Source organism: Lissotriton helveticus, chromosome 3_2 (assembly GCF_964261635.1).
Source record: "Lissotriton helveticus chromosome 3_2, aLisHel1.1, whole genome shotgun sequence".
Lineage (NCBI taxonomy): Eukaryota > Metazoa > Chordata > Amphibia > Caudata > Salamandridae > Lissotriton > Lissotriton helveticus.
This window is the reverse complement of record NC_136062.1, coordinates 101,400,055-101,426,055: the sequence shown is the minus strand read 5'-3', so window position 1 is coordinate 101,426,055 and position 26,001 is coordinate 101,400,055. Positions and strand designations below refer to the sequence as shown.

Sequence of the window (26,001 nt, the reverse complement as noted above, 5' to 3'; positions counted from 1 at the left end):
TTAGAACTCTATATAATTCTCTCTGATCTAGAACTCAATTATTGGGTGGTTTTAATTACTTATTTATGACACTATGCTAAACTAATGATGAGTGATGTGTCTTTTTATGCAAAATCAAACTGACGTGGAACTTCCTCATAATGGTGCATGTGAATATTCACCCAATCTGCTAGTCTCTTGCTCCTGATGCCTGAGCTAGTTTTCCCACTACTAGATATATAGGCATCACATTTAACATCCATGAGTGACTGACACGTTCCTTGTGCACTCACCAAGCACATCTGCTACACATACATCCTGTCATGTGCATGTAGCCATGAAAGCGATGTTTTAATGAGATGAGTGAAAACTGCTTATTAAAACAGACCTACAGTCTGGATTTCAGCAGTTTAGGAACATTATATCCTGCATGGCAATAAGGAAATGCACTTTATAATTTTATCTCAAGCACCTTCACCTACCTCTTTTCTTCTTTACTTTTTTTTAATATCAACATCTGTACTTCTATCTACTTTCGCTACACACATTAGATCTGTGACATAAAGTGACAGGACGTGCATAATTGCTTTAATCAGATGGAGGGCAACAACTCCATCTGAGGTAGGTCATTGTGGGGCTTCATAATATACTGATCCCTCTACACTCACGTCTGTCCGTGTCCTTAGTTGAAATCTAGCCACTAGCATAATGAGCCATCATGGCCGACTAAGGTAGACAAAAAGATACATTATTAGCATTTGTGTTGGTTGAATGGCTTTAAATTTGTATAATTAGATGGAGATCTCAAACTTTATGTTTAATGCCCACTCTGTGTAATAACTAAATATGGTCCTCTCTACCCACCATTGACTTGGATGTCTGCACAGATTTACATGATGATGACCTTCACAAGGTACGTGCACATTTTCCATACGTAAGCTATGTCGAGCACATGAGAAAGATTTCAGGGATTGAAGGAGTATGCCCTACAAAGATGCATCATAAGTATGCCAACAAAAAGGAATATATACATAGAAATAGCTTTTGGCAACAACGGAATTCAGATATATATGATACAAGGGACGAACAGAGGTAACACTCTATTATTATTATAATTTGTGTCATTGTTTATGCTCTGAGGTCGCCATATTTAATTGCATGTTAAACATGCTTACCGGAAATGTATTCTGTTTATCATGTGCAAAGAAATTAGCTTATCTCTGAACTCTTTCCTTAATAGCTTGGAAAATCACCATTCTTGGAGCCTTTTAATGTTTATTTAAATCAAATATTAGACTGGTATGTTCATATTCCCTTTTAATAAGACGCTCTAAGAGTAGTATTCTTTCTGAATGTGTTTTGACTACTTCCTATTTTCAGTAAAGGAAAATGGTTTCTTTGTGAAAGATCTACACAAGTAAACTACAGTCTCCAAGTACGCGTTAAAGTATAACCATGCTTGTAAAAAACACTAAATTTTGTAGGTGATTATTCGTTTTAGTAAAATACGTTTTCAGCAGATCTTTCTGTATGTTTTGATTTTGTGGATATAAATTGCTGATATTTTGGATTGCATGCTCTCACTGCAAAAAGCAGAGGCGCAGTTTATCGCTGCACCCTGTGGCGGGCCCTTGTAGGTGCCTGGCATCAGGTGAAGTGATCAACCGAGGGCACCCCCTAGGTTGCCATTCAGAGAACTTGCACTGAAGGGGACCCTGCTGGGAACCCTCAAATTAGGATTCTGACAGCCTTTCTGTGTCGGAAAGGCCAGCACAGAAAGGCAGTTGGGACCTTCCATTGGAATCCCTGGGCCGGAAAGAGCCACCAGAGGGATTGATGGAAGATTTCCGAATGGCAGCTGGGCCCTCCAAGCCCGTCGCAAGCCATTAAGAAATCTTGTTCATAATCCTTTCCGACCGGCCCCATCAAAATGGGTCAGTTGGAAAGGAATCCGAATAGCCGGAATGACTCCGACCAACCTCATCAGAATCAGCCCCTATGTTGTTTAAATTTGTGGGGGCTCACCCACAACTCACATCAAGCCTGACACTCTCTAGCTATTAATCCAGTTTCCTAAAAATACTAAGCCACAAGATTTGTGCTATCAGTAGTATTGACTATCACATGCCAGTAGTCTACATGAAGCTAAGTCGAAAGTTTTACAATATTTTAGTTAATTTAACAACTCCTCTAAGGTCCCAATAAGTGTGACAGTTGTATCTCTTATCATGGGGAGCAAAGTAAAAATGTTTTAAGATATGAGACTATACATGTGAATAGCACTTTTAACATACACTTGTATGTTTGCATTAAACAGCATGATTATTTATCCTACGATTGTGAGCTAGGCAGCGCGCGTTTAACACTTTTTTTTCAACCAGCCTCTTTACAACAATAAAAGTGCTACTATTTCTTGCTGCACAAATAATGACCCACTGACAATTAATTATTTATAGAAACTAAAGAAGAGTGAAAACCACTGGTATGTGTCAAAGCTATTTAGGCCCAGGCATCCCTTCAAATCCTGTGACTGCAAAAAGGTCGTGCTTAACCTTAGAAATGGTTTATTTCCATATTAGTATATTTCATCAATCAGAAATCCAGGCTTAGCAGCATCTATCTTTGCAAGACTTAAGAATCTATGATCGACATCGTGACATGGTATAACGGCTTGGATAGATTTATCTTAAGATCCGACTGAGGAATGACCAACCATGAATTGTAGGAAATGTTTCTGGCATTGCTGACAGCAAATTACATTGTGACAATCTAAAATCCTCGGTTGTGTGGTAATAAATGGGAAGTGCAATCCTGTAAATGTATAGATGTGTACAAGCGTACATTTTATATGCTCTCATGTATCCGTTGTTCCGTTTCCTTATAATTATCTGAAATGCACAAACTACTTTAGAGTCCAAATAAAACGATTGACCTGCCATAGATGCCCCATTCATGCATCCCTTTATGCATTATATCAGATCCGAGTCTGAAATTATGTGCATCCTAAACGAGCTAAAAATTATTTGCTCCAGCGTTTGGAGTGCTTCCTCCGTACCCTGCTAGTCTTAGAGTCAGCTCACAACCTCATACAGAATGTGTTGAAATTCTTCGAAATGTGTGCCTCCTGGTTCTCTTTTGAAAAGGAGGTAGGGCAGGCTACACTGACTCCGCTACATAAAGTGTATTTCCACGATTTGTTTGATGTATGGTAAGTATTGCTAATTAACTGACCAGAAACAGCTTACTGTGTGATCTCATGCTCATGGTCAGGCTGTTATTTGAGTGTGTCACAGATATAGAGTCCACTGAGTCCTTAGTGGATGATAGAGTTTATATTTATTCAGCCCTCCTTAATGTCTTATGATTTTATTCATTTCAAATAATCAGCATCACTTTAGACTGTGTCAGCTTGTTCCATTAATACTTAAGCAGTTGTAGGTGTATCCACATTTGATTAGTAATCTGTCCAGATGCTTTATTTATTGTTCTCTGTGAACTGAATGTATATGTTCTTCAACCACCCTCTAGATTAGATTGTCTTCACACATTAGGTTACCCGCCCCTCTACCAGTCATTCTAGCCGACTCCCTGTACCTCAGAGGTGGATTACATCTAGTCATTGCAATTCACTTCAATCAGGTTTGACCTCTTCCATACTTTGTAAATATAAAGCAACCTAGCAGTTATATGTTTTCCTGTTTAGGCCATGATTTACAGGATAGTTTCGAATATGGGCTTACAAAGTGTTTATATTCAATTTTGAGATCTAAGATATATTGCAATTATGCATAGCAGCACATTTTCCCCATGCATGTATCACCAATTATTACCAAGTAAAAATCTGCATGGGGAAAATAGATCATAGAGGTGGGACATTTGTGGAATCAGGGTGATGTGACGTCGATACTATAGGTTAACCCTCCTTCCGTCTAGTGAAATTAAAACTGTAGCAGTCATTTCCCATCTAAAAAACCACAAGGTGCCATAATGGATTTTCGACCGCTCCACGGTAATTAACCTAACTCGGACTGAGGCCATACATGTGTGCAGAAATATTTATTCAATGTACATCGGACTAAATACTGGATATGACTGTAGCAGCATGACCGTACACATACAAACACCTACTAGATTTCTTTCAGTGAAGACAACACCTCTCTTGCAGATCTGTGGTCTGATTCTTTTGTCATCTTGCAGGCAGTAGTAAAGCCTGCTACATTAAAAAGAAATCACCTGTACACCATGTATAGGGTCTACATTACCCCTAAAAAATTGGCTAAATTCTCTAACTTGGAGTACCACTATCCAAGATGTAGATATCCTGCCGCGGACGATGTCCATATGTTCGTGGACTGCCTAGAGATTAGAGAGTACTGGATCAAGATTCGGGAATTTTTGGAAGAAGTCCTTCAGGCATCTCTGGAACTTAACACTAGAACTATCCTTTCTGGGCTGTGCGTGGACTATAAGGTAAATGAACTTCGTACGAGATTTGTTTTTTATGTTATGCTTTTGGCAAGGCATGAAATCTGTAGAGCCTGGAAGGATCCAATTTCCCCTACCTTTTCAAGTTGCTTAAAACACATAATTTTTCCAAGTAAATTTGACATGGCATGTGACCCCACAAGTTTTGTCAAGATCTGGGCGGCCCTAGTGGCATGGCAGGACAAGTGAATGGTTTCCCTATGATTTAAATGTTTTTTTTTTCTTTTTCTCTTCTTTTTTTCTCTTTTTTCTTTTTTTTTCCTATGATTTATCTGGAGCCCTGATGGTTCCCTTCCCTTCAAAGTAACACAGGGCCCCAAATCACGGTGTGAAATGGAGTTGAACTGGGAAAGCAGTGGCTACTTGAGGGATCAGGCCTGCTATCTTACCAGTGGTCAACGAAATTAGGGCCGGACCAGGATGACTAACTGTATAGAGGCGGCCAGTTTCCCATCAAGACTTCCAATAATGGTATATGAGGGAAAAAAAAAACACCTCTCTTGCACGAGTTGTGCCCTGAATTCTATTTGAAAGTCCATTTAACACTGTAATGTCTTATCTCATAAGCCATAATTACGAGAGGCCTAGTATTTGTGCTGATATTTATCAATAAATTACTCTTGCCGTATTGTCCCTTTGGATCTGGTTTGGCATTTCAAGTTGGCCTGTTCTCTTTGGAACGGGACCAAGAGTGATTGATTTGCATATTGGTGGGTCTAATCTGATGTGGCATCAAAGGCAATGGGTTGGAATGCTATACCAAGCAGTTGCCAGTGGTTTTACTTACTGCAAGCATTCTCCCACTGAGTGCTTGATTTCCGAAGTGACCAAGAGTTGCTTCGGTTCAACTGGAACCAATCTACAGCTAACAGAAGAGCCACAATCATGGCAACTCCAGTCTTGGGTTGCTTGTGTTCCAGTACAGAGCAGAACCATTTGTGCTGGACTGTTCCCAATGGAGCCGGGCTAAGACTGATTTGCATATTGCAAATATATAATGTGAGGCGGCATGGTGGGAAAAAGAACAATGAGTTGAATGCTACCTCAAGCAATTGCCAGTGTGTCGAAATATTGCAAGTATCCTCCCATCACCTTTTGTGTATTTGATATTCATTACTATGCTTGGTACTTACAACCAGGTCTGAACATTAAATGTGAGTAGGGTTCAGTCACAGTGCAATTAGGCATTCTGTGAGAGTTCATCTCAGACACACAAGAGAATGGTGGACAGGTCACTCTAGAACACTTTGTGGTAGAAAATGCTTCAGGCATCAGCTCCAGGACAATGCATTACACAAAGCTGAGGACAAAGAATCTCAAAGCTACACTGAGATTGTTGAGACGCTGATCGGGTAATACGGCTATTATCCCTTTAATGATACGAGAACCAGTACTGCCCATGAAGGAACTGGAAAAGGCCATAGCTGTTAATTCTCAGTCAAATCTGCATTTACTCTCACGTAACGACGAATAGAGTCCCAAATACAAGTCAAGGCCAAGATCATAGCTCAGGTTTGTTCATTTGCCTAGGGAATTTAAGTATCATGGATTTTAATGTCATGGGTATCTTACTTGTGAGATCGGACATGCCCTCCCTTTTTTTGTTTAATATTTCTTCATTGGCATTTTGTGAATGATTGAGTTAAACATCAGCGAATTGTAACAATCTTGTCAGCACAAATAACAGTAGAAAATCCTAGATACACACAATCACGCTATAACAGTCTTGAATTGTAAAGCAAAATGGTGAGATTCTTAGCGCACATGTGGATCAGAGTCTCAGCATCCAAAGGGAGGTGGGTGGGTCAGCACAGAACCCACATTAACGCCAACAAAGCATATCTCTTTTACAACAGTGAACAAAACCATACAATTTCTAAGAGGTTTTTATACAGTCCAGACATGCTCGAACATTGATTACGAAAACAGGAACTATGAAGGAATATGAAAGAGACATCAGAGACATCAGAATGTTGTTCATTGGTTTAATAAAAGTGGAGATCACCTTGCACTGTAACTGAAACGATTGCAATGCTCCACTAGCAGCATACACATGCTGTGATTAATGACAATTTGAGCTCTGCACAACTCGCTGTGTGGGGAGTTGGAGAAATGATTCTTGCCATTAGTAGTAATCATCTCCTGTGTGTCCTTCTCACTTCGATTTCCATCCTGTGGTCCATCCTGCTACATTTGTACTTGGTGCTAAATTTACTCAGCTACTCCAATGCATTTTTTGGTCTTTTCAAAGTTTTTGAACTTAAATTGATTGTTTTGTTTGGAAAGTGTTTACTGACTTGTTGGATATTACCTTGACAGTTGTATTTCTTTCTGTCTCCTGGTCTCTCCAAAATGCCTAAACTTTTCATTTTTTTGGGAAGCCAAAAGATTAAAATAATCAATTTACAGAGAATGAGGGCTCAGTAGAGCGAGCGAATCTCGGGTTGGGTAACTAACCACGGTTAATATATGACACACATTCCCTTTGGAATGTTAAGAGCGCAGCTACCTCATAAGTTGATTTGTGGCCTAGGTCAACACACAGAAGAATGCCCCTTCGTAAAAGAAGGATTTGTTTCGAAATGGTTTGCAGGGAAAAATAACATCAGGTTCCATCTAATGGTATTAGTCATGTCAGATGCCACTTCATTAATAAAGAGGGCTGCTTTGCTTTAAAATATGGCAATATATTTGGCAACCAGGTGACGAGGCCTCGACAAGCGCAGGGTCTGAGAACTAATAGCTCCTCACCCCACATTCTTCTGGGCCTTGAATTACAACATTTAGTGTGACATCAAAGTAGAGAAGGAAAACTAAATTCTGAATGAAATGCAAATGGAATTGCACATAAATGGATAGTGAAAGGGTGTTAAGCCCATAGCCGCACCCCCCCCACTCTCATCCCCCTCCCGCCCTCCCCCCCAACCCCTCTGACAAAGCAGCCCCGCAGGCGACCAAACGCCACGGACCACTAGCTAACGGTCCCCAAGCTCTACCCAGGTACAGATGAGATAACCCACGGACGATGCTGTGCAGCACCATTCCCCCATAACACCCTCCCGCCCTGAAGCTTACACCACTCTAGAAAAGAGCATGACTCTTCAGTGCCAAAGCAGACACCGAGATGGGGAGCGCCCGCCCTCATCAACCATGCCACCTCCTTACACCCGACTACTGGCACGTATCTCCTGTATACAGTCCCATACACCCAGGGGCCATCCCAGCTCCAGCCTAATGAACGAAACCATAGCCCTCCGGCCTTATTATGACCCACCAATACCTCAGGATTACTCCTTCCCATCCACATCCGGATAGACTATGACCACTACTTGAGACACTTGCGCATGCCCGCTTCCCACGATATGGATGCCCACCCCCCACACCTCCTACCTACCCCACCTCGCACCCTTTATACGCTCCCCAATGTTCATAAGAGACACACGCCGCACAAGTTTTAGATTAAACCACTCTCTCCAGCATTGTACATGTGTGGCCGACACTGTTGATCTCAGGATGTAATTGCTTAAAAACTGTTAATAAAGAATTACAACACAAAAAAGAAAGGGAGTTAAGTGTGTGCGTGTGAAATGGCAGTGATGCAAGTTCAAGAGTACATTCTTACTTAAGTACCTTTGGAAATAAATCACATTGCAATTGGGTTTTACACATGATATCACTTTTTTTTAAATGATGAATAACTTACCAGATCTCTTACAATTGGAAACGTTTTCTTTCTACGTAGATCAGGCATACTATCAATCCCGTAAAGTCCACTTCCAGGACTAAAATTTAAAAAAGTATATTTTGGTTAGTCGATAAAATAATGTTGTGTTCATGTTAAAGCTCTCAGTAATTTAGTCGCTATATACTTCCAGCCTAATATACAGAACATAAAATAAACAGCAAATTAGAACCCCCTTACTGTTAGGAAATGTTTTTCAATATAATGTGTGTGATTGTTATTAAGCTTAAGGAAGATAAATTAGAGCAGTGAAGGCAGAAAGTAGATATAAAGAAATAATATATTTTATTAAAGCATTGTGAGAAACATTTAGGAGCCTATTACCATGTTGAGCGGCCTTACGTCCACCTGACACCGTCTCGGAAACTGGACCGACCAACCCCCGGTCGGCGGTCCCGACCACCTCATTATGATGCAACAGCACTTGGTGCTGTCACATTCTGACATTTCCCCATGGGAGCATGTGTAACAGCCATAAACCGGCCATAGTACATGCTCCTATGGGGAAATGTGAGGTTGTGTTAAGCCCTTCACCTTGTGGCAGGCCCCTCAAGGAGCCTGCCACAGGGTACATGGATTAACAGGGGGAACCTTAGGTGCCCACTCGGCTACCAACTGGAGCCCGCAAAGGAAAGAGGCCTTGCTATGGGCCCCCAAACATCCTTTCCAACAGGGTTTCCACTGTCGAAAATCCTGCTGTAAACCAAGCATTGTAGTTCGGATGGCATAAACCGCCGTCCATTTAGATTACGGCAGGTCCCGACTGGCCGATGGGCTCGTTGAACAGGTTGAAAGCCAGCCAGAATGACCGGCCGGTTTCAATTGCCTACAGGCTGAACCAAAATCAACCAATCAGAATTGAAAATATTGATCATAAGGCCTCCAACCTGTGGTCGGAGTCTTTACAACCGACATCTTAATAGGCCCCTAAGTATCAGATGTGCCAAATTGTATCCCAAAATTAGATGTCTAAATGTCTCCCAACAAAGACAACAGTTTACGTTTCTCATTTACTTACTAATACATTTTATCCAATTGTCGCCTTGGAAAGTACCTTTGCATTGGGGTTTGTGTTGTTTTGTTCATACTTCAGAGAGTATTATCAATTGCAGCAAAATTATAATCTTAATGAAGGATGGCTGATGCCCAAACATTTGACCTTACTCTAGAAGTAGTTGAGAACTATGTAATTAAATGCTCACAAATAATCCAAAAAACTTAAGCGTCATACTTTCCAAAAGCTGCTACTGCCAAATGTGCCAGTAAAGAATACAATGAGACAGGGTAATCAGTTCACATTGAAAACAAAATAAAGTAATCAATACCTTACAAACAGGAAATGGTATTTCCCAGGGTTACTGGGTAGACTCCGTAAATTGAAACTATTACCTGTTGTTAAGGCTTTGACTACTTTAGGGTAATTATATAGATCAAATGACTATGGTTCGCTTTCGGATAGCATCAGCTGCCAGGATTGATGCTGTATAACTGAATTAGAACACATATACAATAAAATAGTAAGCCTAACACAAAGGGCAAAAAAAATCCAAGAAAAAACAATAATATAATCCACAAGCAGATACTAATCTTACCCAATTAGTCCCTACTAGGATATTATTGACCACTGACATGCCCATACAACATATCAAATGTTGATAGCATTAACAAATGGCAAGTTGCTTTCAATCCTACAAGGCACTTATGCTAGGTTTTTGGTCACCTCAATCAAATCACTGTAGTTGGCATGAACGTCTAGCAAAAGGGCGTGTGCCATCGCCATATGTTTGGCACTGAACAACACAGCTGCTGATGTGTGTTGATTATCCCCACTGCTTCCCCTAGATTTTAGTAGGTCAAACCTGATGAAATTCATCTGGGAGTAAAAGGCCGAAAATGAGACAAAACACTTAGACTTCAATAATTTAGATTCAAATTTCACATGCTATGCCTCATTTCAAAGTGCACCCACTAAATATTTCACCCCAGGGAAATTAGTATTTACCAGGTGTGGTATTAGCTCTCCTCCAGTGGCTCTCTTGTAATTAGAGCTTAGAAGATAGTAGAGAAATATTTGTAATCCGAACGACCTACAGGGATAGTTTTCAGTTGCAACAGACTGTACTAGCACTTTTCTATGTCAACCTGAAATAAAAAAGGTTAACTCTTTATCCACGTTAAATATTGCATATATATTAGAATAATGTTCCGGACCTAACAACCATTTCATCACTAATTCCGTATTCTATGCCATTCCATTTATGCTTACCCAACAAATAGATGGTGCAAGCGCTGTAACATTGAACTATCTAAATGTCTTCATGCTTGAAAGAAACAGGACAATTTATCTAGGTTAACAATTAATCGTTAATGTGTAAGTGTGTTTGTAAGTCTAGCTATGGCGCATAGAGTATTTGTAAAACTTTAGACTGTCTTTGGATGGAGTTGAGCATTTAAAATGAGTAGCATTAAATTCGGAAACTATAAAAGGTAGTTACCTATATTTATCTACAGAAAGATTAATGCATAATGAGCAAACTTCAAATCACATCAGCAGAAATCTGTACACGTGACACCAGCAAAAGCACATAACACGTCTGTATAATTGCAGCACATCTGCCTTCTATCAGGTATATTTTTAACCTAGCAGTGTAAAAGAAACGCTGATTGCAAATCACATTTCTTTCACAGCCCATGTTAAGTTTATTATTCAGTGCTAAAAGACACACAGTATTATCAATGTTCAAATAATTTTAAAAGTGTTAAATGTTGTACAGAAATATTTTGCTTAGACGCCCGAACTTCCTTCAGCGCAACATACACACACATGTTCATATATATATATATATATAAACATATATATATATATATATACATTAAAAAAACTATAGGTTTCACACACGTTATAGTTAGAAATTAGCATTTAAAAAAACCTTAAAATTTTTTGAAAAAACCATAGGTTTCACACGATATAGTTAGCTGAACATTTCTCTCATACAAAACCTTTGAAATTCCTCTGTTATAGTTAGCTCAGCTAACTATAACTTGCGCGCCCGCAATGCACTGCTGATGACGTCACATATTACATCACTTATGACATGGTCAGTGACATCACTCATGACATCACTGATGACATCTTAAATGACATCCCTGATGACATCACTCATGACATCATCTAGTGAATGTGCGTCTTTCTGAAAAATAAATCTTTTTTATATATGTATATCTAAACATCGATGGAAGAATAAATGGATTAATAAGTATCTAAATGGATTTTTTTTGGGTAAAATTGATTGTTTAACTAACTTATTAAGTATATTTAAGTGAATAGGTGTATTAGCGAGTAATCTTTAAATATTTAAATATCTGTATCAGTGTCTCACTTTGTATATAAGTGGCTGCATGGGTTGGTGAGTAGCTACATCAGTGTGTATATGGGTTATTAGTAGCTTTTTTGAGTACCAAAATGAGTGTCTGTATGGTTCGGTGGGGAGTATTACTTAGCGCACAGATGCATGAATGACTGACTCACTGTTTGTATGTGTTTTGAAGACAGCATGTGTGCAGGACTGTATGGGTGGATGAGTGTGTGTATGGGTGTGTTAGTGAGTGAATGACTTTCTCAATAGTATCTTTATGAGTAACTACATGTTTTAAACTAGTATATGTGAGTATTGATGTATAAAAGTGAGTATATGTCAGAGCAAGAGATTCTAACACTTCCTGTATAAATAAGTTTCTAAAAGTGATTGTTTAAGAGAGTAAGTATGTGTACAAATCTGTAGAAGTTAGTGTAGTGGTGAGTGTATAGCTGTATATGCAAGGAAATGGATATTTGATAGTTTATTTGCATGTGTGAGTATGTGTGTGAGTAACTATAGATGAGTGTCGGTGTATAACAGGATGTATAGGTGTAAGAGTACATATGATAAGTGAGTACATGTATGAGTGACTATATAGAATTGTTGGTGAATGAGTGGATGTGTATGTAGATTTTGGAATTTCTGAATAGGTTATTCTAACTGGAATTGGTATCTCAGTTCTTTGAAAATTGTAGTTTCTATTTTTGATCGTGTGTATCAAAGGTTATATTACAGTGAGAGGAGGTCTGCCACAAAGATGATATCATCAGTGATGTCATGAGTGATGTCACTGACCATGTCATGAGTGATGTAATATGTGACGTCATCAAGCAGTGCATTGTGGGCGCGCAAGTTATAGTTAGCTGAGCTAACTATAACGGGGGAATTTCAAAGGTTTTGTATGAGAGAAATGTTCAGCTAACTATAACATGTGAAACCTATGGTTTTTCAACAAATTTCTAAGGTTTTTTAAATGCTAATACCTAACTATAACGTATGTGAAACCTATGTTTTTTTTAGAAAGAATATAGGGGTCCGCTGCACTCCAAGGTACAATAAAGTAATCAGTTAGGTATATCAAGAAAGTTAAATGTCTTAGGGAGATCAGGATGCTGCCCTTACTGTCCAGGAAGGGCGGAAAGTTGAATTACAAAAAGCAAGACCTTGTAGGTACAAGGTGGTTAACCTGAGCACTCCTATGTGCTAAAAAAGCAAACTGTATCCAAAATGTAATCTGCTGGTTCAAAGTTTTATTCACTTTGTATCCTTTGCTTAAATCAATTTGTAGTTTTAACTTTATGCTTTCAATTGTGTCCATATGGAAAATATAAGTTCTCATAGCATAATCATATCCAAAATTTTCAATAGTTCCAAAGGTAACATCTTGTACATAGATGAAGTCCCCAATGCATTTCGAGCGAAAGGCTCTTCGTCAGGGGGTTCGGTGTGTACTGCAAGTAAGTGGAAATGAATTTGCAAGGTTTTTTAAAAGCTAATTCCTAACTATAACATGTGTGAAACCCATGGTTTTTTCAATGAATTTGCAAGGTTTTTTAAATGCTAATTCCTAACTATAACGTGTGTGAAACCTATGGTTTTTTCAGTGAATTTCAAAGGTTTTGTAAATGATAATTTATAAATGTATTAATTATTATGTCTTTCTTTTTATACTAATTTCATATATTTTTAATATACATATTTATATTTATTTTATTTTTTAGATTATATTTCATATTCTTATTATAAAATAATAACAAAACTAAATTGCAAAGGATTTTTTGGATTAATAATTGCTTGACGTCGGTTGCAAGTATAACACAGCTCCACCAATATTTTCGTGGGGTCCTATGCTCACAATGCTGTATCAATCCTTACACCTGCTTCAAGCATGTGCAAGGTTTTGACGCAGCATAAGCTCAAAAGTGACTGAATGAAATGTTATACATTTCACTCAGTCACTTTTAGGAGGCGTTGCTGCACCCCCTTCTGCACAAGAAAGCCTCTTCTGGCACAGCGCTTTACAATATAATACACCCTCCAGATGCGTCACATTGTTAGTAGCACACACCATGGCACATCTTTTGCACCACCGCTGTGTCACAAAAGTGACGCAACGGCTGTGTAAAAGTGGCACAAGGTGATTGTAAGTCCGCCCCTAACACATACAAATTCACCCAGGCAGGTTCACCAGCAGCGCAAATTGAAGCATAGATTTGTAACATATTTATGTACATATATTATATTCAAGTGGTTCGGACATACTACAGTATACTATAGATAAACACCTTATAGATTTATGCTGTAGCAGGTCCTTATAGTTCTGCACTTTCACATTCTCCATACACTAGTAACATATTCATTCATTCATTTATGAACTACACATTCATTCTGACAAACTTTTACACACTAACATAGAAATATAGTTCTTTCTTTGACCAGTGAAGGTAGTTCTAAAAAGAACTGTTTTTTTTGTTTTGAATTTTTTATGTGTTTTCTCAACAAATTCCAAGAGGAACAAAAGAATGAAAAAATGAACAACTAATGTCGAGGACAGCACTGATCCTGCATCCTGCGTTTCATCAAGTCTATAGACTGTTCCCCATAACACAAAAGTTTATCGCAATAAATGCATAGAATTTTAACTTTAGAACAGTCAGAATCAATATGTGGGTGTGGACTGCTTGCTGAACATCCTGCTGCCGCAGTTGATGTGCTTGGTGTAGCAGCAGGTGGGTTCTCGTGCAACGTCCGTCTTGCAGCGCGAGCAAAGTTCTTGGGGTGCAAATTCTTCACGTGTCGCACTATATTAGCTGTGCCACAGGAGTATTTTTTACATGGATCACCCCTTGAAAGAGTTTTTTCGCACATTTTACAGGTTACTTTTGGAGCATTAACCTTTTTTGGACCTTCTGGAAAAGTGAAAAACTTCCAAATTAGAGCTTCTTTCCTTTTCTTTGGACGTTTTTCAGGAATGAAATCTCCCTCTGAAGAACTGCTGCAAGATGACTCCATTACTCTTATTATTGTGATCTTCATTCTATTTGAGAAGATTCTCAGAACAAATGCTTCTTCTTAGAAAGTCAAAGTCGAATAATTATAATGGGACGGAACTTTCAACAGTCGCAATAGGAAAAGTTATGAACCAATCAAATCTCTACTTTTAAACTCACATGGCTTTGCGTACGCTTATGATGCGCTTGCGCAGCTCTTTCAATACGAGTACGCATGATGTTCTACCACGATTTCTGTAATTCTTTTTAAAAGTAATATATGATTATTTCAAGTATTAAAAAAAATCATAGTTATCCCAAATGTCTACCCTTAGTATGTACAATTAATACATACATGTTTTAAACCAAGTAGAAACATTGCCCCATTTCGCGTACAGAACGCCGTACATGGCGTCACACCGAAGCTTTAATGCAAAGCGTAACGTCAAAGCATATTTGTACTGTATGCGCGGGTACACACTGAGTATGATAAGCAGTACAAACTATGGTGCGATCACCTTTCAGTGACAAATCAGAGCTCAGGGCGCGCTAAGGAGAATGATTAGAAGTGCTGACTCATTGCAGATCCGATTCTGGGCCTGCCTCTGCGTACATGATCACACCGCCCCCATCTCTCTCTGTTGTTAATTGTTCGTGCACACACTCATACTTGCACATGCGCGGTGCACGCCCACCCACACTACCCACATGCCACCAGCAAGCATGCTTGCTATCATTTAGCCTGGAAACCAATACATTATACAATGGCATGTCCCCCAGGGCCATCATTCTTATAGACCGTGAACACGCTACCAATGACGGCCCTGGGCTTGGTTTGGTCAGCCCCCGCGGTTCCAATATAATGCGGGCACTGATGTGAGCACGCTCTCTTTTGCCTTAACTCTGCTGCGATGACAGACAGACTGTCAAACACCCCAGACTCAACAAAACCACAGCCTAAGATAAGAGAAGATGCCACAACATCAGCCTCCACTGTAAATTGAATATGCATAATACTATTTTTTTATCCTTCACATGGCTTTCCTACCCCTCAATGATTTTAAATAGTACTTACATAATTGAAATATTTTTTATAAGTCACAAGGGCCTATAGACCTCTAATCTTAAAAATTGTGCGTGCATAAATTTCTGTGTCGTATTTCTGTACTACGCCACGTGCTTAGGCCACTATTATTAATTGTGCGTCCATGATAGTATGATAGTATCTTTTTTTCTGCGTCACGAGGCCGTCCCAGGCCTTTATTAACTTATTGATCTTCCTTTGTTTGCTGGAGCTGCAACAGTCTTAACTACGGAATATTAAGAACCCACATTAAAATTCACTTTTGATAGTAGGTAAGCAATTCAGTTTCAATGATTAATCAAAATGTCCTTTTGTTTCCTTCAGCAAACATCCTTCAGAAGCAACCACGGCCTATTGAGCAACAGCAATGGAATTCTCTGCAACTTGTTGAATATACTTCGACATATAGAAGCAGAGTTCAAGTCAAGTGGTGAACTCCGGTGGCCGCACTCTTTATACAAGGTAAGCACAGCAGCCTAGATCTACAAAGCCTTCAAAGCAATGCATTAGAAATAAGTCGCCATAACGGGCGTCAGTAGCGCAGAAGGCACTTCCGTATAGACACCACTTGAACACAGCCCTATAACAAGTAAAATGTACCAGGTACACTGCACTCGTAAAACTGTAGAGTAACTTTTATTTATCAAACCTTGGCAACAAAATTATCGCCACTTCATCGGCAGAAAAGTGGCGATAATGGGTTTCATAATATGCTCTATGGAATTCCAATCGAAGCTCATGTTAGATGTGAAGGACATCTAACATGAGCTTCGATTGGAATTCCATAGTGCATATTATCAAACCCGTTATCGCCACTTTAGCGACACTTTCCTGCCGATAAAGTGGCAATAATTTTGTCGCCCAGGCTTGATATTATGGCCCAGAGTTTTAATGTTTTCTCTCTCTCTCACTCTCTGTGACATCATTTCGCTTTCTCTCTTAAACTTAGACACTGCTGTCTGCTTGGACGTGTAGAAGAATTGTTGAAATTAAGTTGTGACCTCTACTTCCTTATGTGTTTGGCCGCAAGGTTTATACAACGGCAAGCACCGAGGCCTAGATCTACAAAGCCTTCATAGGAATGCATTAGAAATAATTCGTCATAACGGGCGTTAGTAACGCAGTAGGCACTTCCATATAGACACCACCTGAACGCGGCACTATAACAAGTAAAATGTACCAGGTACACTGCACTCCTAAAACTGTAGTGTTAGCTTTATTTGTGAAACAAGAGAGGGCCATATTATCAAGCCTTGGCGACAAAATTATCGCCACTTTATCTGCAGCAAACTGCCGCTAAAGTGGCCATAATAGGTTTGATAATATACTCTATTGAATTCCAATCGAAGCTCATGTTAGATGTGAAGGACATCTAACATGAGCTTCGATTGGAATTCCATAGAGCATATTATCAAACCCATTATCGCCATTTTAGCGACACTTTCCTGCCGATAAACTGGCGATAATTTTGTCGCCCAGGCTTGATATTATGGCCCAGAGTGCGTAGTGTACAGCAGCTTCTCTGTAAAATCTATAATTACCTCAGAGCAGTGACAACAGATACGTTAGAACAGTCTGACAAACAGATCCATAACCTTATTACGCCACTTTTGAGTCACTTTTAATATGAGTAAAGTGACGCAAGGAAAAAATCTCAACTCCAGACTCTGCGACACAGTTTTAATGTTGTTTTCTCTCTCTTTCTCTCTCTCACTCTCTGTGACATCATTTCTCTTCCTCTCTTAAACTTAGACACTGCTGTCTTGGACGTGTAGACGTGTAGAAGAATTGTTAGGAATAAGATGTACACCAACTGCCTGAAATGTTTACCCGCAAGGTTTAAAAAAAGGGTAAATTATCGCCGTTTTCAGCAGCAGGAAACTGCCGCTAAAGCAGCGATAATTGGCTTGATAATATGCCCTTGTGAATTCCCATAGTAGCCCAGGTTAACACCAGAACCTGGACTGCTATGGGAATTCACAACAGCATATTATCAAGCCCATTATCGCCCCTTTAGCTGCAGTTTCCTGCTGCTGAAACGGCGATAATTTTATCACCGTTCTTGATATTATGCCCCGTAATGCTTCAGCTCATTTACTCACATCTACATAAGTCTAAACTCTAATTTTCTTTTTTCTTTTGCAGATTACCAATTGGACACCTTTTGGAATCCATTTCACAATTTGTTTAGAACATTGTTTAAGTTATTTTTCCAGTTCTAATATAGTTATAATTGAGTTTCGTTTATATTTATTGTTTAATAAAAGTTAATAAAAAAACCTACATACTTCTTTTATTTTGTGGGGGAGGGGTATGACGGGCCACAATAAAAAATAATGTTGAAATACTATAGTAAGATATTCAAGACTAGGATTGAAAACTACTGAGTTCTAACTAACAGATATAATAAAAACAACGGTGAGAAACTACTAAAATGGCTGTGGACGGAGTACGTAATCAACGTTTGGCACCGCAGCACTATCTTTAAAATAAATATATAAAAAATGTGACAATTAATACTGTACAAAAGTACAGCAGCGGATGACACACACTAACCGGGAAAAGAAAACAACAGATTTACTAACTGATATAAAGAAAGGTTTGCTTGTTGAACTTGAAGAAAAAGAAAACGTGGGCTTCGAAACGACGCTGAGCATGCGAAGAGAGTACAACTGCTACACCAAAAAAAAGGAAAGCTTTACATAATATCATAGAAATGAAGGAGCATATTATCAACAAAAGGCGATACATTATCGCCGCTTTTATCAACAGGAAACTGCCGATAAAGCTGCGATAATGCGCTTGATAATAGGCCCTCGTAACTTCCCATAGCAGCACAGGGTCTGATGTTAACCTGGGCTCCTATGGTTATTCACAAGGGCATATTATCAAGCCCATTATCGCCGCTTTTTCTGCAGTTTCCTGCCGATAAAAGCGACGATAATGTATCACCTTTTGTTGATAATATCGCTCATTGCTCTTTTTTTGACCAGTAAACTTAGGTGCATATTATCAAGGACCGGTGTTACAATTATCCCCATTCTATTGGCAAGAAACTGCTGATAAAATGACGATAATGACCATGATTATACGGTCTTGTTATTTTCCATAGAAGCCTATGTTAACACCAGAACATAGGCTTCTATGACAAATAACAAGGATGTATTATCAAGCCCACCCTACCAACATTAATAAAAAAACATAGACACATGTAAATTTCCATAGCAGCCCAAATTCTGATGTTAACCTGGGCTGCTATGGTAATTCACAAGGGCATATTATCAAGCCCATTATCGCCACTTTATAGGCAGTTTCCTGCCAATAAAAGCGACGATAATGTATCGCCTTTTGTTGATAATATGGCCCATTGCTCTTTTTTTTACCAGTAAATTTCGGTGCATATTATCAAGGACCGGTGTTAAAATTATCGCTGTTTTATTGGCAGGAAACTGCCGATAAAACGGCGATAATGAGCTTCATAATACGGCCTTATTATTTCCCATAACATATGACTATTAATACTGTACAAAAGTACAGCAGCGGATGACACACACGAACCGGGAAAAGAAAGCGATAGATTTAGTAACTGATATAAAGAAAAGTTTGCTTGTTGAACTTGAAGAAAAAGAAAACGAGGGCTTCGAAACGACACTAAGCATGTGAAGAGAGTACAACTGCTACACCAAAAAAAAAAGGAAAGCTTTACATACTATCATAGAAATGAAGGAGCATATTATCAACAAAAGGCGAGACATTATCGCCGCTTTTATCGACAGGAAACTGCTGATAAAGTGGCGATAATGTGCTTGATAATAGGCCCTTGTAACTTCCCATAGCAGCCCAGGTTCTGGTGTTAACCTGGGGTCCTATGGTTATTCACAAGGGCATATTATCAAGCACATTATCTCCGCTTTATCGGCAGTTTCCTGCCGATAAAAGCGACGATAATATATTGCCTTTTGTTGATAATATGGCTCATTGCTCTTTTTTTGACCAGTAAACTTAGGTGCATATTATCAAGGACCGGTGTTACAATTATTGCCGTTTTATTGGCAAGAAACTGCCGATAAAACGGCGATAATGACCATGACAATATGGCCTTGTTATTTCCCATAGAAGCCCATGTTAACACCAGAACATAGGCTTCTATGGCAATTAACAAGGACGTATTATCAAGCCCACCCTCCCAACATTAATAAAAAACTCCAGACAATGCAGGTACCCGGAGCTGGAAGGTCATTTTACATATCAGTGCCCCAGAAATGTGACGTTCCCCAAGACGTGTACGGGGAGAGAGAGAGAGAGACCTCAAAACTCAAAACATATATATTTTTTTAAATAGACCCGAGGGGTGTCGCTCACCTCGACTGCGGGGAGTAGGGCCGTAACCCCCCCCCATACTTCAAAATAAAACCAGGGGAGTTCCGTTCCCCAGTGCTCGGGGCACCTTACAAGCCCCCATTATGCAGAAAAATTGCCCCCGTAATTTGCCTCCCCGGGACCTAATGAATAAAACGGACTTCTACTTTTTTTCACCTTTTCCACTGCGTACAAGTACTGCACGAGTACCCCGCCATTTTTTATTGTTAAAAAAAAGAAAATTGAGCCTATAGATCCATGTACCACCCCCTGACCAAGACTATAGGCTCAGAATGTTCTACCCTGCCCCGTTTCCTTATTTCTCAACTTTGTTTTACTGTTTTCTTGTGACTCTGCTCTCCCGACAAACAACATGGCTGCCAACACTTCCTGGGTTGGAGTATTAACAACCAATCAGCATGCACCTCCTGCTCGTAATTGTACGTATTTCTATACGCGTACGCCGCGATTTTTCTTTTAAAAAATAAAATAAAAAAATAGAGCCTAAACATCCATGTACGACCCCCTGAGCAAGCCTAGAGGGTCAGAATGTGTCTACCTTACCCCTTCCCTTTTTTTTTTTTGCAGAGTTGTATATAGCGCGAACTAGACCCGAACTGAATCAGGTATCAGAGCGCTTTACATAGCACCAGTTACGTTACAGGAGGACACGCATTCATTTTAGGCACGGGGAGATTAAGTGATTTGCCCAGAATCAAAGGAGGTTTTTGGCGTCGTTACCGAGACTCGAACCCAGATCCCCAGGTCCGAGGTTGAGCGCCCTAGCCATTAGGCCAACTCCTCTCCCCTTATTTATCAACTTTGTTTTACTGTTTTCTTGTGACTCGGTTCTAGCGAGGCACAAGATGGCCGCCAACACTTCCTGGTTTCGAGTGTTGACAGACAGTTCACAGCTAATCAGCATGCAGCTCGCGCTCGTAATTGAACAGATTTCCGTCACATGCTGAACTCCGTCTCTAGATATCGCTATGATTTTACTTGCAATTTTCTCAGAAACTACTGAACGGATTTACACCATTAAACAAAAAGCACAATCTGCGAACCAAACTCTACCTCTCTGCCAAATTTGGTGTAATTCCGTTCAGCCGTTCGGGCTGTAGCCCTGGCTAAAGGTCCCTATGGAAAATTGCATGGGGAAAACACGTTTTGGGATCCCCTTTTTTCTCGGCCCCCACTTGAGGAATCACCCCCAAACTTTGAGGGAAGGAGCAGAACCGAGCAGGCCATTTTCTTAGAGAAATTCGCAAAGATTCGTCCACCGGCATTCCGGTGGACGAATATCCATATAACATATAGAATAACATATAGAATGTTGTGGATTTCCTATGGAAAGTAGGTCCTAACTATAACTACCTACTGGCGACCGCCAGTAGGTAATATATATTCACTGGAAAAAAAAATGTTTCAGGCATGTTGCAGTCAAAAATTTGCATTTAAAAAACCTTAAAAATTCACTGAAAAAACCATAGGTTTCAGGGTATATGTGTACAGGTCTGTATCTGTGAAGGACTGTATGGCTGGGTGAGTGTGTATATGGTGAGTGTGTGTATGGGTGTGTTGGTGAGTGAATGGATGCCTCAGTGGTACCTGTGTAAGTAACTGTAAGTAACTGCATATGTGAAAGGTGGTATATGTGAGTGTTGGACTGTATAAATGTCTATATGTGAGAGTGAGTGATTGTAAGAGTGCCTGTATGGATCAGTGTGTGCTTGTATTAGTTATTGTATTAGAGTGAAAGTATGTGTTAGTATATGTTTAAATAAGTAGGTGGTATGTGTATAACTGTACAGGTGAGTAAATAAAAGTGTGATTCATTATTTCCATTACTGACTATGTATTTGAATAACTCTATGAATGAGAGCCAGTGTGCGACTGTCTGTATAGAAATGTGACTGGATATGATAATGCTGTATTGTTGGCTGACTGTATGCATGAGTGACTGTATGGGTGAATGAATGGATGTGTGTAGACCTAGAAATTAAGCAAAACCAAAGGGAATGATGGACGGAGTGTTGAACAATGCAAGCACTCACCCCAGTCAACTGATCTGGGTTTAATCCATCATCATTCTTTAGCTCACTCCGCCACCCCAGCTCAGACATGGTCATATGCAGTCTGACCCTGTGCCTCATGGGAACAGTCCAGCCTGAACTGCAAAGCCATGTCTTCCATGGTCCGGAAACAAGCATCCTGGCTGATGAAGGCTGATTAGCCAGAAACCGGTCCTAGGATGCTTTATTCCGGTCCAGGGAAGACATGGCTTAGCAGTTCAGGCTGGACTGTTCCCATGAGGCCTTGGGTCAAAACTGATTTGCGTATGGCCATGTCTGAACTGGGGTGGCGTGGTGAGCAAAGTAACAATGGATTAAACCCAGATCTGTGATGTGACTGAGGGTAAATGTTTTGCCAATGTGCAACATTCCGTCCATCACCTTTTGTGTTTACACCTAGGAATTAGTCAGTGGATATGTACTAACTGGTATTGGTGTGTTCATGGTTTCAAAAAGTATAGTCTGTATTTTAGAGTGAGTGTATCAAGTGTTATATTAGGGTCTGATGAGGTGCATCAGATTTTCACGTGGATGATGTCATCAGTGATGTCATTTGAGATGTCATCAGTGATGTCACTGACCATGTCATGAATGATGTAATATGTGACATCATCAGCAGTGCATTGCGGGGGTGCGAGTTATAGTTTGCTCAAGTAACTATATCAGGGGAATTTCTACGGTTGTCTATGAGTGAAATGTCCAACTAACTATAACGTTTCTGAAACCTATGGTTTTTCAGTGAATTTCTAAGATTTTTTAAATGCTAATTTCTAACTATAACGTGCCTGAAACCTATGTTTTTTTTAGTGAATTTCAATGTTTTTTTTAATGCTAATTTATAACTATAACGTGCCTGAATCCTATTGTTTTTTCAGTGACTTTCAAAGGTTTTTTTAATGCTAATTTCTAATTATAATGTTCATTAAACCTATCTTATTTTCTGTGTTTTTTAATTTTCATTTAATTCTCAAACTGGTGAAAACTGCAAATCTTACCACTTTTCCATCGATACCTTCCGCCAATAAACTCGCCACAGACGAGAGCCACAACTAACGCTAATGATATGCAAAGTAGGCGTTCCCGTGCAAAAAAAACACGAAATCACCACTTCCCCATATTTACAATGAATAGCCAAATCTGCAATGTGATCCAAAAAGCAGACGATAAGCCAAGTTAGCAGTAGCAAATTAACATCAACCTTTAACTGGTGTAAGGAGGTCGACTATCTACTGCGTGAATTGGACCCAACTCAAAGCCACACCTAAAGACCAACACATGATAGAGCAACGGATCATGCAGCTCCGACTCCCAACAAGGCCAGAACACCCAGCGCCACCACCACCACCACCAGAACCTCCCCTCCAGACCACCCCCACTACTACCAATGAGGTGGCGCAAAACAGGTCAACGGACCATCCCAAAACACCATGGCCCCTCAGCCGCAAAATAGCTGAATGTTGGGAGATGTGGCAACCAACTATGTATGAAGGAGGCAAGTCACCCATCGATAATAATGCACACAATGCAAAGTGTAATGCTGATGTGCTGCACAGAACACACTATGCAAAGCACAAACCATAGTGGAGATATACTATTGATACTTGTAGTGCAGTGCACAGTCGAAGCAATCATGTTACCTCAGGCAGTGAGGAAGATCTCGGTTATGTACCTGTGTTGTCCCCCCTGGAAGCGGAAGTGGAGTGGGCTGGTCCACTGTACATCACTCCAGCGTAGGAGTATGAATAGATAGTCCAGGCCCGGGGTGTGGTTTGTTTGTGGGAAGACCAACGAGTCTGCCAGAGCAGCGGCCCTCACCCTGGCACATGGCTGTCTCCATGACCGCGGACCTCCTCCACACAAGCCCTCTGCGAACCCAGCGGCGCAGCACCGCAGACTTATGTCTGTACCGACTACTGCATTCGATCTACACTGCGGACAGCAGGGCTCACAATTCAGATGCAGTGCGATTATAGATGACGCAGTCCAGTAGGCAAGACACGTTGCCCCCAGTGGGGCCCGCACAGACCACGCATGATCGCATGATCGCAGGCTGCGCACATGCTGTGTGCTACAGATACTACTAACTCACTGCACTATAAGTCATCACCACATGGCCTTATCAAGGCAGAATTCATTAGACAAAAGACATTGCTCCCAGTGCGACCCGTCTGGACCACGTGTCATCGCAGGATGCACGCATGTTGTGTGCTTCAGGTGCTACTAACTCACTGCACCATATGTCATCGCCACGTGGCCTTATCAAGGCAGAATTCATTAGACAAAAGACATTGTTCCCAGTACGGCCCGCTGGGACCACGTATCATCGCCAGGTGCACACACGCTGAGTGCTCCAGGTGCCACTAACTGTGCAGCTCAACTCAATGCCACGTGGCTGTGCGCCCATCCTGACTGCTGCCTCTGCCCTACACTGGGGTTAGCACGGTTCACAATTCAAGATTAGTGCTCCCAATCTGTGCAGCTCAAGTCAACAGCAAGTGGCCCTGGGCCTTTAATGACCGCTGCCTCCGGCCTACACTGTGAAAGACCGGTGACACGTGGTGACAACTGACCCTAAGCCGATCCCACATGTGTAACTGTGTCCTGAGCCCTGAATGGCAGCGACCCCAACTTCATGGCAGCGACCATAGCACCAGACTCCCTTCAATCAGTGAGGGATATTTGCATATGGAAGGCCGGCAACACGTGGTGCTGCTGAACCTGCACTACGCAGGCCACGGTGGGGCCACCAACGTATGCATGTGGCTGTGGGCCCTTGCTCACCGCTACCTCTGGCCTACACTTTGGAGGATCGATGACACATGGTGCCACTAACCATCTTCAACACAAGCCAATCCCACATGTGGATCTGTGTCCTGGGTGCTGAATGGCAGTGATCACAACTCCATGAGACAACCACAGCAGCAGACTTCCTTCGATCAGTGAGGCATATTTCCATATGGAAGGCCGGCGACACGTGCTGCCACTAACTCTGTTCAACACAAGCCGATCCCATATGTGTAACTGTGTCCTGAGTCCTGAATGGCACTCATCCTAAGTCCATGGCAGCGACCACAGCACCACACTCCCTTTGATCAGTTAGGCATATTTCCATATGCAACAGCGGTGACATGTGGTGCCACTAACCCTCTCTAACACAAGCCAGTACCCACATGTGTAACTGTGTCCTGAGTCCTGAAAGGCAGTGACCCCAAGTCCGTGGCAGCGACCACAGCACCACACTCCCTTCGATCAGTGAGGCATATTTCGATATGCAAGGCCGGCAACACATACTCCATACATGGCACGGACTTGTGTTCCACAGGGTTAGCGGCACCAAAAGCTGATGTGGTCTCCGCCATTGATGAATTAGGGCTCTGTGACATGTGTGAGATCTGCTGGGTGCGGAGAACCTGATGTGGTCTACGCCATTAATGACTCAGGACTAAGCAACATGTGTGAGATCTGCCGGGCCACGGAGAAGCTGATGTGGTCTCCACCATTGATGACTCAGGACTCAGCGACATGTGCCAGATCTGCCAGGCCGTGGAGAAAATGATGTGGTCTCCGCCATTCATGACTCGGAACTCAGCGAAATCTGTGAGATCCGCAGAGAAGCCGATGTGGTCTCTGCCATTCATGACTCAGTGACATCTCTGGGATGTGCGTAGTTTTGATGGACACGTGGAGTGCCCACTACTGCACACTCCGGTGGCACCAGATCATTATTTGCTCATGGATGTGCAGGGGTGGCAGTGTCTCTCTCTCTCTCTCACTTACCACTCTTCACTCTCTCTCACTCTATTCATTCCTTTCCTTCTATCTCTCTCTTCCTTCTCCCTTTCTCACTCACTCCCTTTCTTACCTTCCCTCTCTTTTTCTCTCTTGCTTTTTTTCCTCCTCTGTTTCTCTGTGTCTCACTCCGCATTACACA

At 40.9% G+C, this 26,001-nt stretch overlaps 1 protein-coding gene across 1 annotated transcript in view; it reads right to left on the bottom strand.

Moving 5' to 3' along the window:
- Positions 1-26,001, bottom strand: part of UNC13C (unc-13 homolog C) — a 1,503,140-nt gene that overhangs the window by 1,065,650 nt on the left and 411,489 nt on the right. The window contains exon 4 of the mRNA XM_078684856.1: positions 8,168-8,246. Within this exon, the coding sequence (XP_078540982.1) occupies positions 8,168-8,246 (79 nt within the window). The remainder of the gene's footprint in view (positions 1-8,167; positions 8,247-26,001) is intronic.